The sequence below is a fragment of the Hippopotamus amphibius genome, chromosome 17 (genome assembly GCF_030028045.1).
Source record: "Hippopotamus amphibius kiboko isolate mHipAmp2 chromosome 17, mHipAmp2.hap2, whole genome shotgun sequence".
Taxonomy (NCBI): domain Eukaryota; kingdom Metazoa; phylum Chordata; class Mammalia; order Artiodactyla; family Hippopotamidae; genus Hippopotamus; species Hippopotamus amphibius.
Window position 1 is genome coordinate 39,196,369 of NC_080202.1, and position 22,796 is coordinate 39,219,164.

General features: G+C 39.2%; 1 protein-coding gene across 1 annotated transcript in view; it reads right to left on the reverse strand.

The window, feature by feature from the left end:
* Positions 1-22,796, reverse strand: part of IKZF3 (IKAROS family zinc finger 3) — a 79,244-nt gene that overhangs the window by 37,247 nt on the left and 19,201 nt on the right. Inside the window, exons 2-3 of the mRNA XM_057715198.1 lie at positions 22,331-22,384; positions 20,171-20,272 (exon numbers count right to left, since the gene is read on the reverse strand). Coding sequence (XP_057571181.1) covers positions 20,171-20,272; positions 22,331-22,384 — 156 coding nt within the window. The remainder of the gene's footprint in view (positions 1-20,170; positions 20,273-22,330; positions 22,385-22,796) is intronic.

Below are 22,796 nucleotides of genomic sequence, written 5' to 3' on the forward strand. Positions count from 1 at the left end.
GGGTAACAAAGGCATGACTGGGATTTCTGCTTCTGCAGACGCAGGTGCAGGAAAGGCTGGTTCTAACAAATCTTGTCAACGTTTTTAATGCCACCAGACTGACTAATATAGTGAACTATCTACTGCAATCCCATTTTTACTTATTCAGTTGACATAATTAACAAATCTATTAAGGGTAAGGTCACAAATTATTTTTAATTATTAAAATGTGGATTTCCATATGTTACTGTTTAGACAGCATCACTCACTGCAGAATATAGTTTTCAAGACTGTCATTTCTGCAACCTCAACTCTAGATCCAACTGCAGTCGGTTAAAAAGCAGATTTCAACCAGGAAGCTGAATGAGAAAACATCTGGACCTAACAGTCAGAATGAGAAAGGTCACATGTTAAATCCAGATAATCTTGTTTATTGGTGTTTGAAGGTTATACACTAAGGGCTGGATTACCAGGGTCCTCCTTTAGGCCTGACTCTGACATCTTCATTCATCTGCTCTGTGTCTGACACTTTAAAATTCAAAGCTTTAAAACTACTGCACTGTCAGTCATTCCAAATGTAATTTTCCTAATTCCAAGCCTGACTACTATGTCAACCTATTGCTAGACTGCTGAATATTAAATGCTGGAAGAAACCACATAGCAGAATTGTCCGGGGCAGATGATGTCTATTCTTTTAAAAACTGTTTTCCAAATTGCCACCTGGCATTTTTCTATGGATGAATCACTTCCAACAGTCCCTATCAAAATTAAGAAAAAGGGAAGGCTTTTGAATCAGCAAGGAATACAATTAAAAGGTTGCCCAGAGGGACTTCCCTGGTACCTCAGTGGTTAAGACTCCATGCTCCCAATGCAGGGGGCCTGGGTTCAATCCCTGGTCAGGGAACTAGATCCCACACGCATACTGCAACTAAGAATTCGCACGCCACAACTAAGGAGCCTGCCTGCTGCAACCTGGCGCAACCAAATAAAAATCAATATTATAAAAAGAAAAAAATAAAATAAAAAGTTGCCTAGTATAGGGTTTATTTTTAGGTCAGTGATGAAGAAAGGGGGGATTGTGCCTATTTCATGATTTTTCATAATTAGTATATGTTATTTTATACATATACAGAAATGAACAAAAATTGTTTATGTTGGAAGCATAGAGACCATTACATATAAACTATTACAAAAACAGCAAGGTCAAGAAGACTTAAGACCTTATATACTTTGGTCAGGGCTTTTTTCATCTTTTCTGGGTTGTGGACCTACCCTTTTGAGAGCTATACTGTACGTAGAAAAATGTACACATACTGATAAACACAAAATTTCACACTGTTTTGAGAAATTTCTCAAACCTTGAGGTATCAAGTTTGTATTAGGCCTTTAAACAGGTTCAGGCTTAGATAGAAGTCTCCTTATGTTACATTTTATATACTTTACATGACAGCAGTTGATCTTCAAATGTTTTGCTTGAGTACTCTCAAAAGAGTTTTGAAAAATTATACTTCTCCCTTGCATATAATGGACATTAAGTGGATATTAAGTTGACATCTACAATTTCTTATCATAAGTTTAAAGTTTTTAAAACAAAAACACATTTTTGTTTATTGTAAATAATGGTTAAAACTGCTATTGCACCCTTTCAAATGCGTACACGTGGAATATAAATATTAGTGATTTGATTTACTCCCTGATAAATTTAAAAATACATAAATAAGCTTTAAAAAATCAGAAAATTTCTCCTTGAACTTCTGTTTCATTTCTCTTTTCCCATAGAATTTTATCCTTAAGTGCTAGTCTTTTATGCTTGAGTCTTCTATTGCTCATCTTATGATATGTCTCTACACCAAAACAACTATATATAATAATAAAAATATTTTTATGAAGTGCTATGTGTTTAAAAAAATTCTTTGGGACTGAATTATCATTACAATTACTGGCATACAATTGATGAAAACAATGTATGTATGTTATAAATCTTGATCAATAATTGTTAAATATAAAAAGAAAAACTTGTTGGGAATGCACCTCTAAATGAGATGGAGGGAGGTGGCACGCATTTATGGAAGTTTGATAAGAGGAATTATCTAATTGACCCTTTGTTTGGCATCCTAGAAATATTTACCCTTTAGGGCAGGGGTCCGCAATCCCCTGTTAGGACCAGGCCGCACAGCAGGAGCGAGCGAAGCTTCATCTGCCTCTCCCCATCGCTCACATGACTGCCCAAACCACCCCCCACCCCACCCCCACCCCATTTGTGGAAAAATGGGCTTCTACGAAACCAGTCCCTGGTACCAAAAAGGTTGGGGACCGCTGCTTTAGGGCAAGGAAGTAAAATTTGGGATGGGTGAGAGATGCGCCTTTCTTAATAAAGTGGAAAAGAATCATTGTGAAAGGGAAGGTGGGAAAGAAGAACCTCAAAGACAACAGCCTTACAGGGGAGATCAGTTTCAGGAAAGAGAACATAATGAAGGTGAAGACCTGGAAATTGATTCTCTTAAAATTATCCACATCCGTGTCATCCTTGGAAAGTCTCCCCATATCCCGGTTTGAAGAACACTCCTGAGAAAGACCTCAAGGCCAAAATGTACTCACATGCTCTTCTTCACTATACTTAATCAACTGACATTTAGTGAGCACTTGGGAACAGTGCAGGGGATGAAGAGATAAACGGACGGATGGATGGAAAGGCAGAAAGAAAGATGGATAAATATTTAGCATTTACCGTATACCCCAAACTTCGGCATAAAAGAAGAATGAGACTAAAAAAAGGCTGTCCTTGCCATCAACTTTTTGGGATCAATGAAGTAGAGTAAGACCTCGCCACAATGCAATATATATTGATATCAATTTGAATATAACAGGATTGGTGGTTGCCTCCAGCTGTCCACTCTTCTTCCCTTCTCTGATAGGAGCAAGTAAAATTTTTATGTTATGGGATTAGGTAGGAAGTAACTGCCTCATGATTATCTGAGACTTTTAAAGTTTAATGTGTGGTCAGTTGTGTCTAGTCTAAATTTCACTGTTGTTGCTTTGTGCTTTTTGTAACAGTAGCTACCAAAAACCTCCTATATTTCGTTAACTTTCTATAATGTGGCCCTCATATCTTTTTAAAAAATTGGGGTATAGTTGTTTTACAATGTTGTATTAGTTTCTACTGTACAGCGAAGTGAAGCAGAGTTCCCTGTGCAATACAGCAGGTTCTCGTTAGTTATCTATTTTATACATTTTAGTGTATATATGTTAATCCCAATATCCCAATTCATCCCACCCCTACAACCCCCATATCTAAAGTTAAAATTTCTAGATCGTGCCTGCTATGTTGTGGAGATATATCATTTACTCTTCTCCATCTTCTCCAATACTATTCTCCCTCATGCAAATTACCCCCCCCAAAAAAGCCCCACTGACGAATTATGAAAAATGATGACCTAGTGAGCCAGAACAGGATTTCATTCAGTCCTCAGTCCAGTAGTGTGCTGGTAAATGCTTAAAAACCCACTCAGAGGCGGGGAAGAGCTTCTTCGTAGCATTTGCTGATGTCAGTGGTATAAATACCACGGCCTGTTTCAAGCCATCAACTTGAAGTCAGCCGGCTCACTGAAAATTTAACAAGCGGTTATGAGCTGACTCTGGCACACCACTGCGCCTCCTCACTTACCCCTCTGCAGGGTGCATTCATGTGGTTACCAAACGGTACCAGGGTACACAATGGCCCGGGTCACCATGCCTGTTGCCAAACTTAGTTTGAGCAGCTGAACTCACTTGGCAAGAGCAGATGCTATCAGAGTCAGCGGACACAAATGGGTGTTTCACACGTACGGCTAACCAACTGGACTGGAATCTACATTTTATTTCGTTCATCTTGTTTCGACTCCAATGAGGCACCAATACTATCGCTCCACAGTTAAACGAAAGCCAAAGGAAGGGGAAAGAGTCTCTGAGGACCCTAAGGATAGTAGGCAGACCTATTTTTCTGTCAACTATTACAACTGTACATTCCTTTTTTGCAGATGCCAAATATCTTCCTGTAAGTTCCTTTTAGTTCACTGTGCCACTTAGCTTGGTTGAAAAATAAAAAAGAATCTGGGGTGTTTTTTGTTTAAAAAAAAAAAAGTCAAGGAGTGGTGTCTGGGTTTTATCACCAACAGAACTTACCCGTTTGACACACTACGAGCCGTGAAGCCTCTCTGCCCATTGTGAGCACTTACAGAAATCCCCTGTGAGTGAACTTCTGCAGCAAAGCACTGCTGATTTTGTAAGATAACCCCTGCATCCCATGAGCGACAGGTCTTGATCTGGGCTTGAGAGATGTAATATTTTGATAAAAACCGGCACTTCCTTTTGAAGCATGTATTTGCGTGTGCAGAGCAGTACCACTGGAACCTCAGTGAGCGCCTAGGCGAGGCTGACTCGGTCTCTCCCAGCTCCCTCCAGCCATAGACCCCTCCTTCACACATCTAAATGTAGCAGTAATTAGCATCCATAAACCACAAATGTGGCTTGGTTTTTTTTCCCCCTTTCAGAAGCATCAAAATAGTCTGTATTTCTCATGAGTGCAAAAAAGTTTTACACCTCAAAAGATACTGAGACTCTGACATGGAAAACTACTGGGGAATGGGAGCTCTAGCTCTTAAGAGGAGGGAAGAATTATTTTTTTAGCAAACTTTCTACTGAAAGTTCTTAACTTAGACCTAAGCATCGCACAAGGTATCACCACAGAGAAAATTTAAGGCCTTTCAAAAAATTACCAGATTCAACTTTTTTCATGGAATCAGTCACAATCTTAACTCTTACACAAAGGAATAATTAAACAGATACACTAATTGATCACCACTGTACAATTAATTGAAAAGAAATCTATTTCACAATGAGAATCAAGTGTACCCAATATTCAGTTGTAAAGATTTTGAAGATGAAGGGTGTAGTGTGCTGAATGTACCCCCAAAGGTCATGTGTGTCAGGAACTTCAGAATGTGACTTTATTTGTAGATCAGGTTATTGCAGATGTAATTAGTTAAGAGGAGGTCATACTGGATGAGGGTGGGCCTTTAAACCCAATAACTAGTGTTCTTATATGAAGAGAAGACATACAGAGATGCACTCAGGAAGGAAGGCCATGTGTTGACAGAGGCAGAGATTCGAGTTGTGCTGTTACAAGCCAAGGAACACCCAGGATTGCTGGGAGTCACCAGAAGCTAGAAAGAGGCAAGGAAGGATTCTTTTCTAGAGTCTTTTGGAGGCAGGATGGTGGTGCTGACACCTTGATTTGGGACTTCTAGCCTCCAAAACTATAAGAGAATAAATTTCTGTTGCTTAAGTCACCTGGTTTGTGGTAATTTGTTATAGAAGCCCTAGAAAACTAATACAAAGGGTAAATGTGCAACTTAAGCAGGGTAAACAGCTGAAGCTGATGGATATTGAGATATATGGTATACTTTTTGCCCAGTAGCAGCTCCAGAACAAACTGCTAGTGTAAGTACAAAGAGATGGGAGGTTGTTAGGGGAATGCTAAAAAAATGAAGGCCAGTAGCATGTTAAATGCAGCGTGTTGATAGCCAAATTTATATTCCCTAATTATTCAAAGAAGAAAAGCAATGCCACCAGCATATTCATGGAGAATCAAAAACTCAAAACACACATACAAATGACAGAATCTTTCCTTCCATATTCTAAGTGGGAAATGGCAAAGATAGGGATCCAATTTCAGAGGAAGAAGGACTGAAACAAAAAGCTGCGAGCTTCTACCTTAGTCATTCTGCTTTCAACTGCATTTCTTTTCCACAGGGCCCTGCTGGGATGACATTCCACCACCTGCTGTGTCATCTCTACCTCGTTATATCCCTGGGTACACTAACGTTAAAACACATCTTACCTCTAACCCTGATCTCCAGAGGTTTTATTTTATTGTGTTCCTCTGTGAACACAAGCCAGATATCAGCAATAGGGATATTCTCCCTCATGATATGTTATAATTGTTTTAACTTCTGCTTTTGACATTACAGTATCTCAATCACAATATGAAAGTCCCAATATCCTTTGTATTCAGTGAAGTGCCCAAGATACTCCCAGCACTCATCCAATGCTACACAAAAATAAAGACTTGGGGAACCCTGGGTTATTTCCTACTGCTCAAGATCAGTCTGACAACAGTTGCAGTTGGTCATTACTAAGACGAGAAATAGTAATTTTTCATAGGAGTCAATGACCAGGCTGGAAAAAGAATTCTCAACCTTTTCAAAAATCCAAGTGGATTCCATCACTTCTTAGGGAGGTATTTTTAGAAAGAGGTAAATGTAGGCTTCTAGGACTCTTTTTTTTTTCAAAAAGCTTATAATGTAATGGTGTGAAAGTTTGTCATGAACAAACAATTCCAAATACAGTGTGATTAGGCTTTAATAAGTATTCGTTAAACACACTCCAAAAACTCAGCTCTAAGAACACACCTGGGGGAGCTGGGACAGTGCAAGAAGCCCTCACGGAGGAAATAAACTTGAGTTGATTTAAATATCTCCAGTGCATTAGTCTACAACATTTAAATTTTCAGAAAGAAAGGAGGAACCAACTAAGTGGTAAACACTGTATCCACATATGGTTTTATTTGTGCCCAATTAATTTATGTAAATTATAGTGGCACAGAGACATACCCACAGTATATGTGTATGATAAACAGCTGTTAGCGATGGTATATTTTTCTAATTTTAAAAATAATAGTGTTGGACTCCCCACTGATGCCCTTTTGATATGTTTACATGAAACTTGTTCCTTCCAAGGACCAAAAGCTTTCTTAAGTCATCACACAATAAATGTATACACTAGGCCAGGAGTCAGCAAACTATGGCTTGCAGGCCAAATCTGACCCACTTACTGTCTGTCTTCATAAATAAAGTTTTTGAATGCCATGCACATTCATTTCTGTATCTGCTACAGCTGCTTTATGCTACAACAGCAGAGTTGAGAAGTTGCAACAGAGATTGTATAGCCACAAAGTCTAAGATATTTACTACCTAACCCTTTACAGAAAAAATTTGCCAACTCCTGCACTAGGGGTTCTAGGATTATATTGTTAAAAAAAAATAGATAAAAATATCTTTCCATCTTATGGGAAACAAGTAAATTTAACTTAAATGTTTATACCTTTAAAAAGTTTTTTTCCAAGTATTTTATTTAGCTTCTCAAACAACAATTCTACTTGGGTAAAGACTTTTCCCTTGGGACTTCCCTGGTGGCCCAGTGGCTAAGAATCCACCTGTCAATGAAGGGGACACGGGTTCAATCCCTGGTCCAGGAAGATCCCACATGCCGGGGAGCAACTAAGCCCGTGCACCGCAACTACTGAGCCCATGTGCCACAACTACTAAAGCCCGCGTGCCTAGAGCCTGTGCTCCGCAACAAGAGAAGCCACCACAATGAGAAGCCCTCGGCACCACAATGAAGACCCAATGCAGCCAAATAAATAAATAAATAAATTTATAAAAGACTTCTCCCTCTCAAAATTTAGGCTGCCTTTCCACAAGAGAAAAATAAAGTGAGTTTTCTAATTTTTCTATAAAATAATTTTCTAAGAGTTGGAAAATTAGAAAGACGCACATGACGTGTTTAAATATGTAAATTAAACAGGACTGCAATTATTCTGAATTTAAAACATTCCAAGACCGGTCTTAGTTCCTAAAACTTTTTAGAGGACATTAAAAAATGCTTCCACTAAATTTAAACAAAGATCCTCTAAAGCATACTTTAAAGTTATTTATAATCATTATTACATTATAGCTAAATTTCCCTAATTACCTTTAAAAGTACAGTCCTAGTCTTAATGCTTCCCTGTGCTGAATATGACAGAAGTACCTTAATACATACTAAGATACATTATTATATATCTTTTACCAGGCAATGCTACTTTTCAATTCTGTTATTTTATAATTTAGCATGTATAGTTTGTACATACTGACCATATTATAACTTTTGAAAAAGCAGGGGTCTGGTAACAACCTTTCCCAAGATATATGACCCAGATTCAGTGTCAGCATTACATTACAGTTCAGTAATCAGTTTGGAGCTTAATCATGAAACAATGAATTCATCTTTCTATGCAAAAGTTAGCCTATTCATTTTTTTCTGTCAGGCTTAACAGAAAGAACTGTTACTTTTCTTTTCCAAATTATTTAGAAGGATTAATTGTATCTTCTAGTCTCTACCAAGAACTATATGACACTCCCAGGCCCCTAACAACTGAGAAAAATACACAGATATCCCATTAATCCACTGACATGTAGTTGGAGAAACGTGATAGAAACAGTGTAGGCGTCACAGCAGATGAAGAAGACCCTTGGAAGCACTTCTGGAGCAGGGTCAAAACACAGAGGCCAGGAACCTATTGTATGGATTCCTAGAGAAGTGCTGCACTACATAGCTTTTGATAATATTTGTTTAAAATTCCTGTTGTTGAATGGAATTATTTGGTTTCTTGTTTATATTTGATCTGCTCCCCCTCCCTCGGACTACCGGAAAACATAAAACGCACGGGCTACTTCTGAACCCAGAACAAATTCTAACATAAATTATATAATTCCCAGACCAAAAGTTGTGTAGGGACCATCATTTCAAACCTGAACTTCATGGTGTTACCTACTAGAACTCAAAAACCCTAACTCAGAAAAATGCAAGCCAAAAGCACAGTTACCATTTGCGTCTTTCTGAATGTGACTCCATGGATGTCACCTTCAAAAAGTTGCATGAAACTGGTAGAACACCATATGCCTTTCCTCAGCACAAATGACCACATCCTGTGCCAGGCAGCATTTTTCAGTCTCTGTGGCTGAGAACTGGTACAAATTAATGTATAGCGAGGCAGAGCTGGAATGTTAGTTGAAGCTGTGATTTGAATCTCAGAAGTTTTAGACATAGAACTCCATTTCTTGGTCCTTAGGAATCTAAGACAAAAGAAGAAGATCTGCAGAAACAATTTTTGTCTTCTTCTTTTCTTCCTTTAAGGAAAAAAAATGTGTGTGTGTATGTGTGTTTATTTTAAACTAAACAAATATTTACTGCCCATCTACTATGGGCCAAGTACTATTCTAGGTGCTGCAAATACCTAGAGTGAAAAAGAAAACTCAAGATCCTGGTTCATGAAGGGTGGAGTAAGAGACACAATAAACAAATAAAACTCCAAAATTAACCACTGCAAAGTGCCATGCAGAGAATTAAAATAGGCTATTGTGTTAAAATAACTAGGTTGTCAAGGAAAGTCTCTCTGAAGAAATGACATTAAGATGAGCTCTAAGTGATATTCACAAAGCAACAGTGATAAGATTTATCAACATAAATATTAGTATACAACATTTGCAATGCTAATACAAATATAGTGCTCAAAATTCAAAAAAAAAGTCTGGAAGTATTCCATAATGCTAATACAAACTATTTTTAGGTGGTAGGACAGAAGTGGGTTTTTGTTTTTTCTTTCTACTTCTATGAACTTTCCAAACTGTGGTCAAATACAAAAATATATTTAGTCTTTGTCCCCAATTGCTTACACAGAGTTCCTAAAATCCTTGAAATTTCCTGAGTGATAGGAGTGTTTTTTGCTCTTCACAACAAGCCCCTTTTAATCACACCTGAGTTTATGCTACTGAGGTGACTTAGGGTGCAGCCCTTAGATAGCTTCAGGATGGGTTGGTCGCCAGAAAGACCAAGAGATTAGAGGGTTGGAACTTTCAGCCCCACCCACCAACCTCCAGGAAGGGGACTGGAGACTGAGCTCTATGAGAACACTCAAACTGTAAGATTTAGAGAGCTTCTGGTGAAGACATCAAGCTGCTTAGAAGGTGGTATGCCCAGAGAGGGCATGGAAACTCTGCACCCTCCCACTCCATAGTTTGCCCTGTGCACCTCTTCCATTTGACTGTTTCCTGAGCTGTGCCCTTTATGATAAACTAGTAACAGTACGTAAAGCACTTTCCATACTTTCTGTGAGTCATTCTATCAAATTATCAAACCTGGGGGGTGGGGTGGGGGTTGTGGGAGATCCTGAATTTGTAGTCAGGTTGGATAGAAGTGCAGGAAACTTGGGGACCTGGTACTGATCTTGGGTGGCCTTGGCCTGCAGCAGCTTGAAGCAGGGTTTCAGTTCCAGGCCAGTGATTGAGTTCAAGTCATGGTGGTGAGACCACCAAATCTTAGCCACTAGACCAGTGGTCAGTGACAAGGCTCTGGCCCTATGGCTTTTTAGAAAAAGAATTCCCACAAAAATGGAAAGTAGTGAAACAAGTAAAGTATTTTTTTAGGAGGATTTCCCTGGTGGCACAGTGGTTAAGAATCTGCCTGCCAATGCAGGAGACACGGGTTCAAGCCCTGGTCCATGAAGATATCACATGCCGCGGAGCAACAAAGCCCATGTGCCACAACTACTGAGCCTGTGCTCTAGAGCCTACAAGCCACAACTACTGAGCCCTCGTGCCACAACTACTGAAGCCCACGCACCTAGAGCCCATGCTCTGCAACAAGAGAAGCCACTGCAATGAGAAGCCAGCACACCACAACAAAGAGTAGTAGCCCCCACTCTCCGCAGTTAGAGAGAAAAGCCTGTGTGCAGCAATGAAGACCCAACACCCACTCCCCCCCAAAAAAAACAAAAAGAAGTCACAAATAAATAAACCTTTAAAAAAAAAGTATTTATTAGGTAAAAAAGAGTACAGCACGTGTGGATAGACACACAGGCAGGCTCAGAGAGAGAGTCGCACCCTCGTGGCAGTTTGAATCACTTTTATGGGGCATTTCTTCCATGTTTCCTTTGACCAATCATTTTGACTTACCTGGTTCAGAGTCCGTATTTGGTGTATCTCAGAATTTTCCCATGTGTGCATGCGCATCTCTTAGCCGAGATGGATACTACCAAAGAGGCCTATGGGTAGGTTTGGCTGCTTGGCATCACTCCCCTTTTGACCTCCAAGGAGCTTTTCTGAGCACATGTAGTCGAGGAGGTCTCCTGACTTTGAGAATGAGGAATATATGGTATCTTATCTTCTATCTGGACAAGGCCCAGCCTCCTCTCTCAATTGTCCTGTTATTCCCATCTAGGATTATTGGTCCACAGGGAACGAACTCTGACCATTTGCCCTGAGGGCCCATCTATCTCCTGCCTCAGTACTTTTAACTGGTGTCTGAAGTGAGGGCAGTCTTGTGGGACTGAGCCCTTAACCTGTGGGTTCTGTGCTAACTCTAGAAGTTAGTATCAGAATTGAATTGATGGCAAATTAGTGTCTGAAGAATCAGTTGCCAGTGTTGGAAACATTCCAGAATAGGTGTCATGGGTGGAATTTGCTAGACCAGTCTTGGCTCATGCAAACATATGGTTTGGGAAGAAAAAGGAAGAAAAAGCAGGGGATGAAGAACCTTTGATTCTTGGCCACTTGGTCACCCATGTTATGGAGCAGCAGTTGTGCTGTGATCAGTTACTAAAAGTAACATTACCAAAGCTATTTAGATATGGATCCAACTCTTGGGAAGCTGACTCACTGGACATGTGTAGAAATGCAAACTAATAAGAAAAAAGTGAAATGTACAATTCCTTGGTTACTGTTATCTGCAAAAGCCAAAATGAAATGGAAAGAGAGTTCTGGGTCAGACCCTGATGATGAACCAAGCTCAGATTTCAGTTGGTTTGTGCTTAAGATACTAGGCTCAGTATGATCCAGTAATCCCACTACTGGGCATATACCCAGAGAAAACCATAATCCAAAAAGAAACATGTACCATAATGTTCACTGCAGCACTATTTACAATAGCCGGGACATGTAAGCAACCTAAATGCCCATCAGCAGATGAATGGATAAAGAAGATGTGGCACATATATACAATGGAATATTACTCAGCCATAAAAAGGAATGAAATGGAGCTATATGTTATGAGGTGGATAGACCTAGAGTCTGTCATACAGAGTGAAGTAAGCCAGAAAGAGAAAAACAAATACTGTATGCTAACTCATATATACGGAATCTAAAAAAAAAAAAAAAAATGGTACTGATGAACCCAGTGACAGGGCAAGAATAAGGATGCAGATGTAGAGAATGGACTGGAGGACACAGGGTTGGAGGGGTGGGGGGTGATGGGGAAGCTGGGACAAAGTGAGAGAGTAACATAGACATATTTACATTACCAACTGTGGAATAGATAGCTAGTGGGAAGTTGCTGTATGGCAAAAGGAGATCAACTCGATGATGGGTGATGCCTTGGAGGGCCAGGACGGGGAGGGTGGGAGGGAATCGTGGGAGGGAGGGGATATGAGGATACATGTATAAATACAGCTGATTCATTTTGGTGTACCTCAAAAGCTGATACAAGAGTGTAACACAATTATATTCCAATAAAGAGCTTAAAAAAAGGAAAAAAAAAAGTTACTAGGCTCAAATCTTCCCCCAAACAGAAAAATTATGTGGGAACAGCATAAGATTTCTGGTCGCCAAGAAGGTAGCCATGTGGTGGGAAGGCAAAATCAAGAAACTACTGAAACCAGGGCATGGGGTGTGAAGGAGTTGTCTTACTTTGTGCATCGGTGTCATCAGCTTCCTGAAGAGCGTTTACTAAAGCAGATTGTGAGAGTGAGAATTGAGGGGCGCTGTCTCTAGTTTTGAATGCTACAGAGCCCAAGAGCATGTCCCGGTTGATCCAGGACCCTCAGCTCGTGATGGAACAATGGCAGATGATCATACATGATCCACACATGATCCACACATGATCAACATACACACAACACGTTTTTCCTGAGGGAATGGCCAGCCTGGGGGACTGGATAAAAGCCACCGTAAGGTCTGTTTACCTTGAGAAAGAAGACTGTCTAACTCCCTCTATAAGTGCCAAGCAGAACAACCCAGATGAAGCAGCTGATATGTTGCCTATGTAACCCACATGGGACTGACTTTATGGTAACTAAGACAGTCCCTAACTACATATGCCTATTATCCAGGTCATGGTAAATGCTGTGGACAAAGGGGCTGTTCTAAGCATGCACATGTTGTATACAGTATGGTAAAGTTGGTGCAGCCACAGGAGGAGCTGAGAACGAGGCCTGGAAGGAAGAAGTTTATCATACTCACAGGGTCCATAGAGGGGGTCACCATATACCACACAGAGCCACTGGGAGAAGCAACAGTCAGGATGTAGAAAGAAGGAGGGAAAATCCCAGGCTACAGCCTTCATTGGAGTTTCCGGGAAAAGGCAAGGCAAGAAGGATAGACAGTTTAGGACTGCCTGGCCTGAATAATTCCAGCAGGCTTTGGTACATAGGAGTGGTCTCTAGTTGTCTGGTACTTGGCCCTGGATTGATTTCAGGTAGGGGAAATATTAGTTTAGTTCATCTAGATAATGAGATGGTTGGGGGATGCAGACTCTGGATTGGTTAGTTTATATAGGAAAAGCATGCTCCTGGCCAAGTCCTTTGCTATCTCTAAGAACTGGCTATCCCTGGAAAGGGCAGTGTTTCCCTGGGTCTATAAGGCCCCCAAAAGCCAAAGCATCAAAAATACTGAAAATAAGAAAATATAGTTAATATAATTGGCCCTGTGATGAATAGATGCCAAAAAGACAAATACAGAATCTAAGAAAACACAGAACAGGGGACTTCTTTTGCAGGGGCATCCCATTTAATATTAATGCTTCAAAATCAAGCAACAGTCTGAGAAGGCTTATTGAATCTGCTGTCTCAGCTTCCTCTCTTGGGTCTTTCAGATGCTAATAAAAACATTAGGTTAATTAACAAGAAAATGAGGAGCGGCAGAAGGGAGAGTCAAGGGACTTGTCCCAGCAAGGTGGAAAATTGTAAATGGTTATTAAGAAGTAAGATGAATAAAGGAAACATTGATAAGGCCAAAGTAAAGAAGAAAAAGAAAGGGGAGAGTCAAGGGGCTCATCTCAGCAGGATGAAATTCTTTAAATAGCTATCAAGAAATGGGATAAATAAAATGGACATTGATAGAGTTGAAACAGAGGTCTTAATACAGCACTATGGAAGGCTGGGTGGGCCAAAAGTCCCCCTTGCTAGTTCCCCTACTTTAAAGGGTACCAAATAAGTCCACTTGATTCACTCCAGTGTAAAAACCAGAAGGCAAAGATTGCAATGAGAAATCTGACTTGAAATCACCTAGGGCAACAGTCAGTCAGATTAATTTTCATCATAACAAAAGAGCCCAGGTCCCCTGGCTCAACCTCTCACTAGGGACCCAAAGTCTTTTGCACACGAAGGGATAAAATAGTCAAGGGGGTGGAGAAGAAAAGTTTCTGAAACTCCCTGACATTGGGTACCTCATGCACTGTGGTACCAGAACTTGTTACTGAAGCCCTAAAAGGGGCTTCAATTAGATTGAGAGAATATAGAAATGTAAGGGTTGATAGAATTAAGGTGGTGGTTTGGATGAAAATTGGGACGTTTTAAACAACCTTTATGTGGAGAAGTTGTGTCTCCTTTACCTGAATGTTTTATGAGAATGGATATTATGTCCGACTGGGGAACATCTCCCTTACCTAATACTGTAAAACCAAAACTTGTTAATGAAGTCTTATGGAGGTTACAGTTAGGAATATAAGGGTTGCAATAAAAAAATGGGCCAAAGACCTGAATAGACATTTCTCCAACATACAGATGGCCAACAGGCACATGGAAAGATGCTCAACATCGCTAACTATTAGAAAAATGCAAATCAAAATTACAGTGAGGTACCACCTCACACTGGTCAGAATGGCCATCATGAAAAAGTCTACAGATAACAAATGCTGGAGAGGGTATGGAGAAAAAGGAGTCCTTCAAAACTGGTGGTGGGAATGTAAATTGGTTCAGTCACTACAGGAAACAGTATGGAGGTTCCTCAAAAAACTAAAAATAGAGTTGTCATATGATCCAGCAATCCCACGCCTGGGCATATATCCAGACAAAACTATAATTTGAAAAGACACATGCACCCAATGTTCATAGTAGCACTATTTACAATAGCCAGGACATGGAAGCAACCTAAATGTCCATCAACAGATGAATGGATAAAGAAGATGTGGTATATATACACAATGGAATACTACTCAACCATAAAAAAGAATGAAATAATGCCATTTGCAGCAACATGGATGGGCCTAGTGATTGTCATACTAAGTGAAGTAAGTCAGAGAAAGACAAATATCATATATCACTTATATGTGGAATCTAAAAGATGACACAAATGAACTTATTTATGAAATGGAAACAGACTTACAGACATAGAAAACAAACTTGTGTTTACCAAAGGGGAAAATGGGTGGGAGAGGGATAAATTAGGAATTTGGGATTAGCAGATACAAACTACTATATATAAAATAAACTACAAAGTCCTACTGTATGGCACAGGGAACTATATTCAATATCCTGTAATAAATCATAATGGAAAAGCAAATGAAAAAGAATAACTGAATCACTCTGCTGTACACCAGAGACTAACATTGTAAATCAACTACACTTCAATGTTTTAAAAAAATAATTCAAGGGTTGATGGATTAAGGTGAAAGTTTGGAGGAAAACTTGTATGCCCAAAGTGGTTGCATTTCTTTTACCTGAATGTATTATGGGGATGGATGTTGTGTCTAACTGGTGAAATGTTTTGAAAATTGGAGGCATGTAAATTTATCCTTCAAGTAATATTAATGGGACGTGCTATATGAGGATGGATAAAATTGCCCAAGTCCACACAGGGTAGAAGAGAAACTGGAGTGCTGGTGCGGACAAATTCTGTGCGATAGCTCTATGTGGAACATAGACTGGGGCTTATGGCAAAAGCTTGGGAGTGCTTCCCAGTAACAACTATGGGGATGATGGAATAGAGAATTTCTATTTGAGGGGCAATTAGCAGGCTGATATCATACACTAATGGAAACTGCCCCTATGACTGCAGGACAAAAAATAATCTTAATATCTGAAATACCCATGATGTCTTAGGTGATGTCAGAAAAATGCTCTAATGAGGAGGGCAATTCCCAGAAGAGATCCACAGTAAATGGTTTATACAGGATTATGCTACAAGGGGAATGCAAGCAGGAGATATTCACAGACAGGGAGCCTCTTTTCTCCTAGGACCGACTTTGGAACTGTGTAAGGAGCTGCTGGATTCTGTCATCACTTGAACAGTGCCCTATAAACAGCTCTTGACTGACCAACAAAGGGCTGCTTGGTTTATGGACCGCAGTTTCAAGGTAAACGGCCAATATCCTGTTTGAAAGACTACCAATCTGACTGAAAAAGGTAAAAAACAAATCAGTTTGGTGGGATGAATTACATGCTGTTTTCCCAGTAGTGATGGAAGAATCAAACAATAATGAAAGCCTCTATGTTTTTTTGGTTTTTACCTGACTTATTAGTGATGGCCAATGGCCTGGTCATACTGGGAGGCAGAGGGCAATGGAAATCTGGTCTATTAAAGGGATGCCCATAAGGAGCATAGCCCTATGGAAATCACTGTGGGACTTGGAGGAGTACATTAAAGTAGGACAGGTTGAATCCCAACAGAAGAATCCCCTTCTAGAACTGGATAATGACCAATCATCCATGGATATCAAGATGTATTAGCTTGAGGTGGCCACTTGGGTCCATGAAATGGGGACCAAAGCAATGCAGAAAGCTGAATCTGGACATATTCCTTTTGCACCCTCTGAGGCTCAAAATGCCAGCAAGAACTGTTCAGTATGTCAACAAGAGAAACAGAGGCTGCAGATGGCAATGGAGGAGATTACTCAGGGGGAAGACCCCACACACAGTTGGCAAGTAGATTACACTGAACCAATGTCAGTAGCCCCAGTAGGGCTACAAATGGATTTTGATAGAATAGACGTTGACTCTGGACTGGGCTTTTCTTTTCTGGTGGTAGATGCAAGTGGTCTGAGTACTATAAAAGAACTGGAACAGAAGATATTGCATCCATTTGGACCACCAAATCACATTTTTTCAGAGCAAGGAACACACTTTACAGCTCATAATGTCAAATAATGAATAGGCAGAGAGAGAGTCTCCTCAGGATAATAGTTTCATAGAGAATTGGAACAGGCAGTTGAAACATTGGTTGTTTAAAACAGGGAGAGATGTAGGCATGAAGGGTTGGTTTACATGTCTTCAAGAGTGTGTTCACACTCAACATAAGAGGAGCTAAGGCAGTGTTGTCCCCACTAGAGAGATTCCTCTGTTTTTCTGGTACATCTGGGGAAGAGAGGGTGGGGAGAGGCTGCTAGTATGACTATGCAATTTTTTCCATGGGAGGAAGATGATGGTATGACTACGTGATTCTTTCCAAGGGGAGAGGACACTGGTATGACAACCGTACTTTTTTTTCTTCTCCACATACCTCAACTTTCTCTATCCTATCTGACGCCCTGTGGTCACAGGATGAGTGATGCAACTACAAGTGTCAGAAACAGCAATGATTCCCAAGCAAGAAACTGTAACTATAGTTTTAAACCTTTATGTCAGAATTCCTAAAGGCCTGATAGGACAGATTGTGCCTTCATTCCATTTGGCAAAATCAGGGTTAACACTGAAAGTAGCTATAGCCTGGTGGTAAAAAGTCGCTCACTAGTTCTGTACCTAAGTAACTCTATCCTATGTGAGTAGAAGTGAACTGAAAGGGAGGCACTTTCTAGACTAGTATTGTTGCCTGAAATAGCACAGTAGTTGAATCTAAAGTTCCTTCCAAAGGTGGAAAAGTTCAGGTATAAATAAATGGAGAGAAAGAGGAATAGTAGTTGAGGGTAAAGGATTGAATCAATGGGCTATGCAATGAAGGAAATCCAATATTATATTACAATCTCAGTAGAGGCTCAGAGCAAGGGAATAACATTGTCTTTTAGCTCAATGATATCAGATGCTTGAAAAAATGTATTGCTGAGACCACTTCTGCCTTTGGAACCTGACAAGATCAAATGAAAGCCTGAAAACCTGAGTGGTCTCACCCTGGAAGACATTTTCATATGATATGATGATGGACTGGACTAATTAATGACTGAATGTGACTCTAGTAATGTGTCAGTATCTTTTGACTTTTATGATGCATGGTCAAAGACAAAATATACATTTGGTCTTTGTCCCAGGGTCCTGATATGAAGTTCCTAAAACCCTTGGAATTTCCCGAGTAATAAGAGTGTCTTTTGCTATTCATAACAAGCCCCTTTTAATCACACCTGAGTTTATGCTACTGAGGTGACTTAGGGTGCAGCCCTTAGATAGCTTCAGGATGGGTTGGTCGCCAGAAAGACCAAGAGATTAGAGGGTTGGAACTTTCAGCCCCACCCACCAACCTCCAGGAAGGGGACTGGAGACTGAGCTCTATGAGAACGCTCAAACTGTAAGATTCAGAGAGCTTCTGGTGAAGACATCAAGCTGCTTAGAAGGTGGTATGCCCAGAGAGGGCATGGAAACTCTGCACCCTCCCACTCCATAGCTTGCCCTGTGCACCTCTTCCATTTGACTGTTTCCTGAGTTGTGCCCTTGATGATAAACTAGTAACAGTATGTAAAGCACTTTCCATACTTTCTGTGAGTCATTCTATCAAATTATCAAAGCTGGGGGGGTGGGGCGGGTGTTGTGGGAAATCCTGAATTTGTAGTCAAGTTGGACAGAAGTGCAGGAAACCTGGGGACCTGGTACTTTCAACTGGTGTCTGAAGTGAAGGCAGTCTTGTGGGACTGAGCACTTAACCTGTGGGTTCTGTGCTAACTCTAGAAGTTAGCATAAGAATTGAATTGTTGGATGCCCAATTGGTGTCTGGGGAATTGAAGTGGTGGAAAACATCCCAGACAAACTTTCTATCATGAACAAATATTACTTTTATAATGGAAAAGAGTAAAATAAACATATTATTTTAAAAATGAAATATGAAAAGACAACCCACAAAATGGGAGAAAATATTTGCAAACGAAGCGACCTACAAGAGATTCACCTCCAAAATACAAACAGCTCATGCAGCTCAATATCAAAAAAAAAAACTACCCAATCAAAAAATGGGCAGAAGACCTGAATAGACATTTCTCCAAAGAAGACATATAGGTGGCCAAGAAGCACGTGAAAAGATGCTCAACACCACTAATTATCAGAGAAATGCAAATCAAAATTACAACGAGGTACTGCCTCACACCGGTCAGAATGGCTATCATGAAAAAGTCTATATAAACAATAAATGCTGGAGACGCTGTGGAGAAAACAGAACCCTCCTACACTGTTGGTGGGAACATAAATTGGTGCAGTCACTATGGAGAATAGCATGAAGGCTCCTTAAAAATCTAAAAATAGAGCTACCATATGATCCAGCAATCCCACTCCTGGGCGTATATACAGAGAAAACCATAATTCGAAAAGATACATGCACCCCAATGTTCACTGCAGCACTATTTACAATAGCCAGGACATGGAAACAACCTAAATGTCCGCTGATAGCTGAATGGATAAATAAGATGTGGTACATGTACACAGTGGAATATTAGCCATAAAAAGAATGAAATAATGCCATTTGCAGTGACATGGATGGACCTATAGATTGTCATACTGAGTGAAGTAAGTCAGACAGAGAAAGACAAATATCATATGGTATCACTTATATGTGGAACCTAAAAAAAAATGGTATAAATGAACTTATTTACAAAACAGAAATAGAGTCACAAATGTAGATAACAAACTAATGGTTACCAAGGGGGAAAGAGGGGGAGGGTTAAATTGGGAGACTGGGATTGACATATACACACTACTACATATAAAACAGATAACTAATAGGAACCTACTGTATAGCACAGGGAACTCTACTCAGTATTTTGTAATGACCTACATGGGAAGAGAATCTAAAATAGAGTGGATATGAAAAAAAAAAGAGTGGAGAGAGATATATATATAACTGATTTACTTTGCTGTATAGCAGAAACTAACACAACATTGTAAATCAACTATACTCCAATAAATATTAATTTAAAAATTTTTTTTTAAATGAAGTTATTATAACATGAACACCAAATAAGCACCTTAAATTCTCAAAATTCACTGACATCCTGTAGCAAATTATTAAATGTAAATATTTGTAAAGTGAACAAAACTGAATTCCTTCCAAATCAAACCACAAATGCAAGTTCTCCTTGGAGATTTCCTGATTTCTTCTCCATATTGAGCCTCAACCATATCTTTAGTTTCCCTTCGTACACTATGGCTCACCTCCTGTGTCTTCATCTTCATTGGCTGCGCCTTCTGTACCATCCACATTTTCTGTTTCATGAGGTTTGGTTAAGTCGTAGTCATTCAAAAGCACTGAACCTTCTAGGAGATAAGAAGAAATTTAACTATGCAGTCAACTTTAAAGGATTTTTATAAACATTTTATTAAGTAAGACTCCTATTTCAGCTTCACCCATTCCCTTAGTGATAGACAATATCCCTTTCACATACACCCAAGTAAGATATATGTGAAAACTCTTGAGGTTTAGAAATATGCCCAAGGTTCATGTGCCTTTCTATTAGACATCATTTTCTTGAATATTTCTTTCACTTGAGTTAAAATACACTCAAGTTCCTTCTGGATTGAAATTCTGTCTCCTTTGGTGTATCTCAGAATATTCAGTAGGACGCTATCATTAGTTAAGATGAAGAAATATTAACTTATAGTGATGAGAAATACTGAGCCTGAAACCACTGGCATAACTCAATTTGGGAAAGATGCTTTCTTGAGAGGAAGCCTGTAAGCTTCTGTATACCAAATCCTATTTTCCCTTTTTGTTCACATTATAAATATGATTCTGTGGAAAGCATATTGGCCCCTAAATTCCTTTATTTCTTCAAACATTTACTAAATGTTGACAAGGCTACATATATGAATAGGTTATAATTCCTGTCTTCAAGGAGCTTATACTTTACAGATGCAGCTAAAACAAACCCACAACTATAGCGCAAGACTCAGACAAGAGATACTATTAAGTCTATAACGTAGACTCAAACAAGAGATTAAGGGAAATACAGAGTGTTATGGGAGTTCCTAAGTAAAAGGCAGGAGATGTAACAAAAACATGGCTAAATAAACAGAAAACTTACTAAAAATCAAGTTTAACAAAAATATAATTTTGTACAATAAATGACAATATTAGAAGTAAGGAAGAAGGCATGAGGCAGCTGGAATTATTTCACATATAAGCATGGTAGCGTAACAAAAAGATGATAACAAAAGAAATGAACAGAAGAGATACCCACTTGCTATCAAACTCCTTCCCAATATTCAGTAAAATATTTGCTGAGGATCTATTATATGCAACAAATAGTCAAAGACACTGAATCCTGTGGCACTAAGGAGGGGCTGAAATAGGAGAGGTGATTAGAAACTGTAGTGGCTTCTTTCAGCTGCAGGCATGAATGAGCACATGGAGCAGGACATTTTACTGGAATGTAGGAGTAAAATAGAAACATGTTACATAAAATCCATGACTAAGAGGTCCTGAAAATGTGGTCATCATGGACTCAGGTTTTGATTTATAAGTAAAGTTTCTCATTTCTGCATATTATAACATATACTCTTAGACACGAAGACTCTAAGACACTGTTCTAAAAGATAGCTTACTTTTCTCAAGCCTGAAATGATGGGCATAAAGTGCACACCTGAACAACTAATGTGAGGTATAGGTTCAATTAAAACATAAGGTTACAACTCACAGTAATGTAACAAGGCACTTAAGTGGTTGTAATACAGCAAAAGCTTTGATTCAAAGTGAGTTAATCAATGGAGAAAACACAGAAGTTATTTTTAGGAAACAGATTATTTTAAATGTTTATAGTTTATTTGGAGCAAGGGTCAGCAAACCATGTTTATAGTTTATTTGGAGCAAGGGTCAGCAAACCATGGCCCAAGGCCAAATCTAGCCATGGCCTGTTTTTGTAAGGGCCCAGGAGGTAGGAATGATTTTTACAGATTTAAAGGATTATAAAAAATGTAAAGAGGAATATGCAACAGAGACCATACAAAGTCTAAAATGTTCACTCTGTGGCCCTTTACAGAAAAAGTTTGCTGACCACTGTTCCAGAGTGAAAAGCACAAATTGTTCAAATATAAGCTACTATATTGTTCAACAAAAACTGTCTTTATTCAGACCAATCAGTTGAAAAACTTTAAAAAGAAAACAAAAAACCAGTGATTAACATTAGGTAGATGGTTTAGCTCTGTGATGCCAAAGAACTTATATGATCTAAATGGATGCATTATTTTTGTATTAGGAAGACAACCACATTTTTCCCCAACACATTTCCACAGCATTTTTATTGCAATCAGAATATTCCCCTTCCTTTGGTCTATTCAGCAAAGGTATATCTTTAGAGAGGAAAGACTTGCTGTTACCTGTGGGCACAGACTGCTCTTGAGTGCTTTTCAGTTCCACATTTGGTTTTATATCTGAAAAGAAAAGGATTATAAATATTAGCTCCTTGGAGCAAATTTTTTCAGACTTGAGCATTCTAAATTTAATAAGGATACCATTTTGGAAGACTTAGTTTCTGATTTCCTCTTCAGAGCAGGGCTATTCTTTCTCTATAACCTCCCTAAAAAGTGTCTCAAGGAGAATAAAAGGAATATATGCAGCAATTATATATTAAAGAGATTAAGAGGAAGAAATTAGTACTTTGTGTTTACCCACATACGTAACATTTCTGGTGCTTTTCATTTTTGCCATAAAGACCTGAGTTCTTATTTGGTATTGTCTCTCTTCAGTCTAAAGAGCTTCCTTTAGCATTTCTAGTAGTACAACTGTATGAATGACAAATCTTCTTAGTTTTCATTTCTTTGGAAATATCTTTATTCTGCCTTC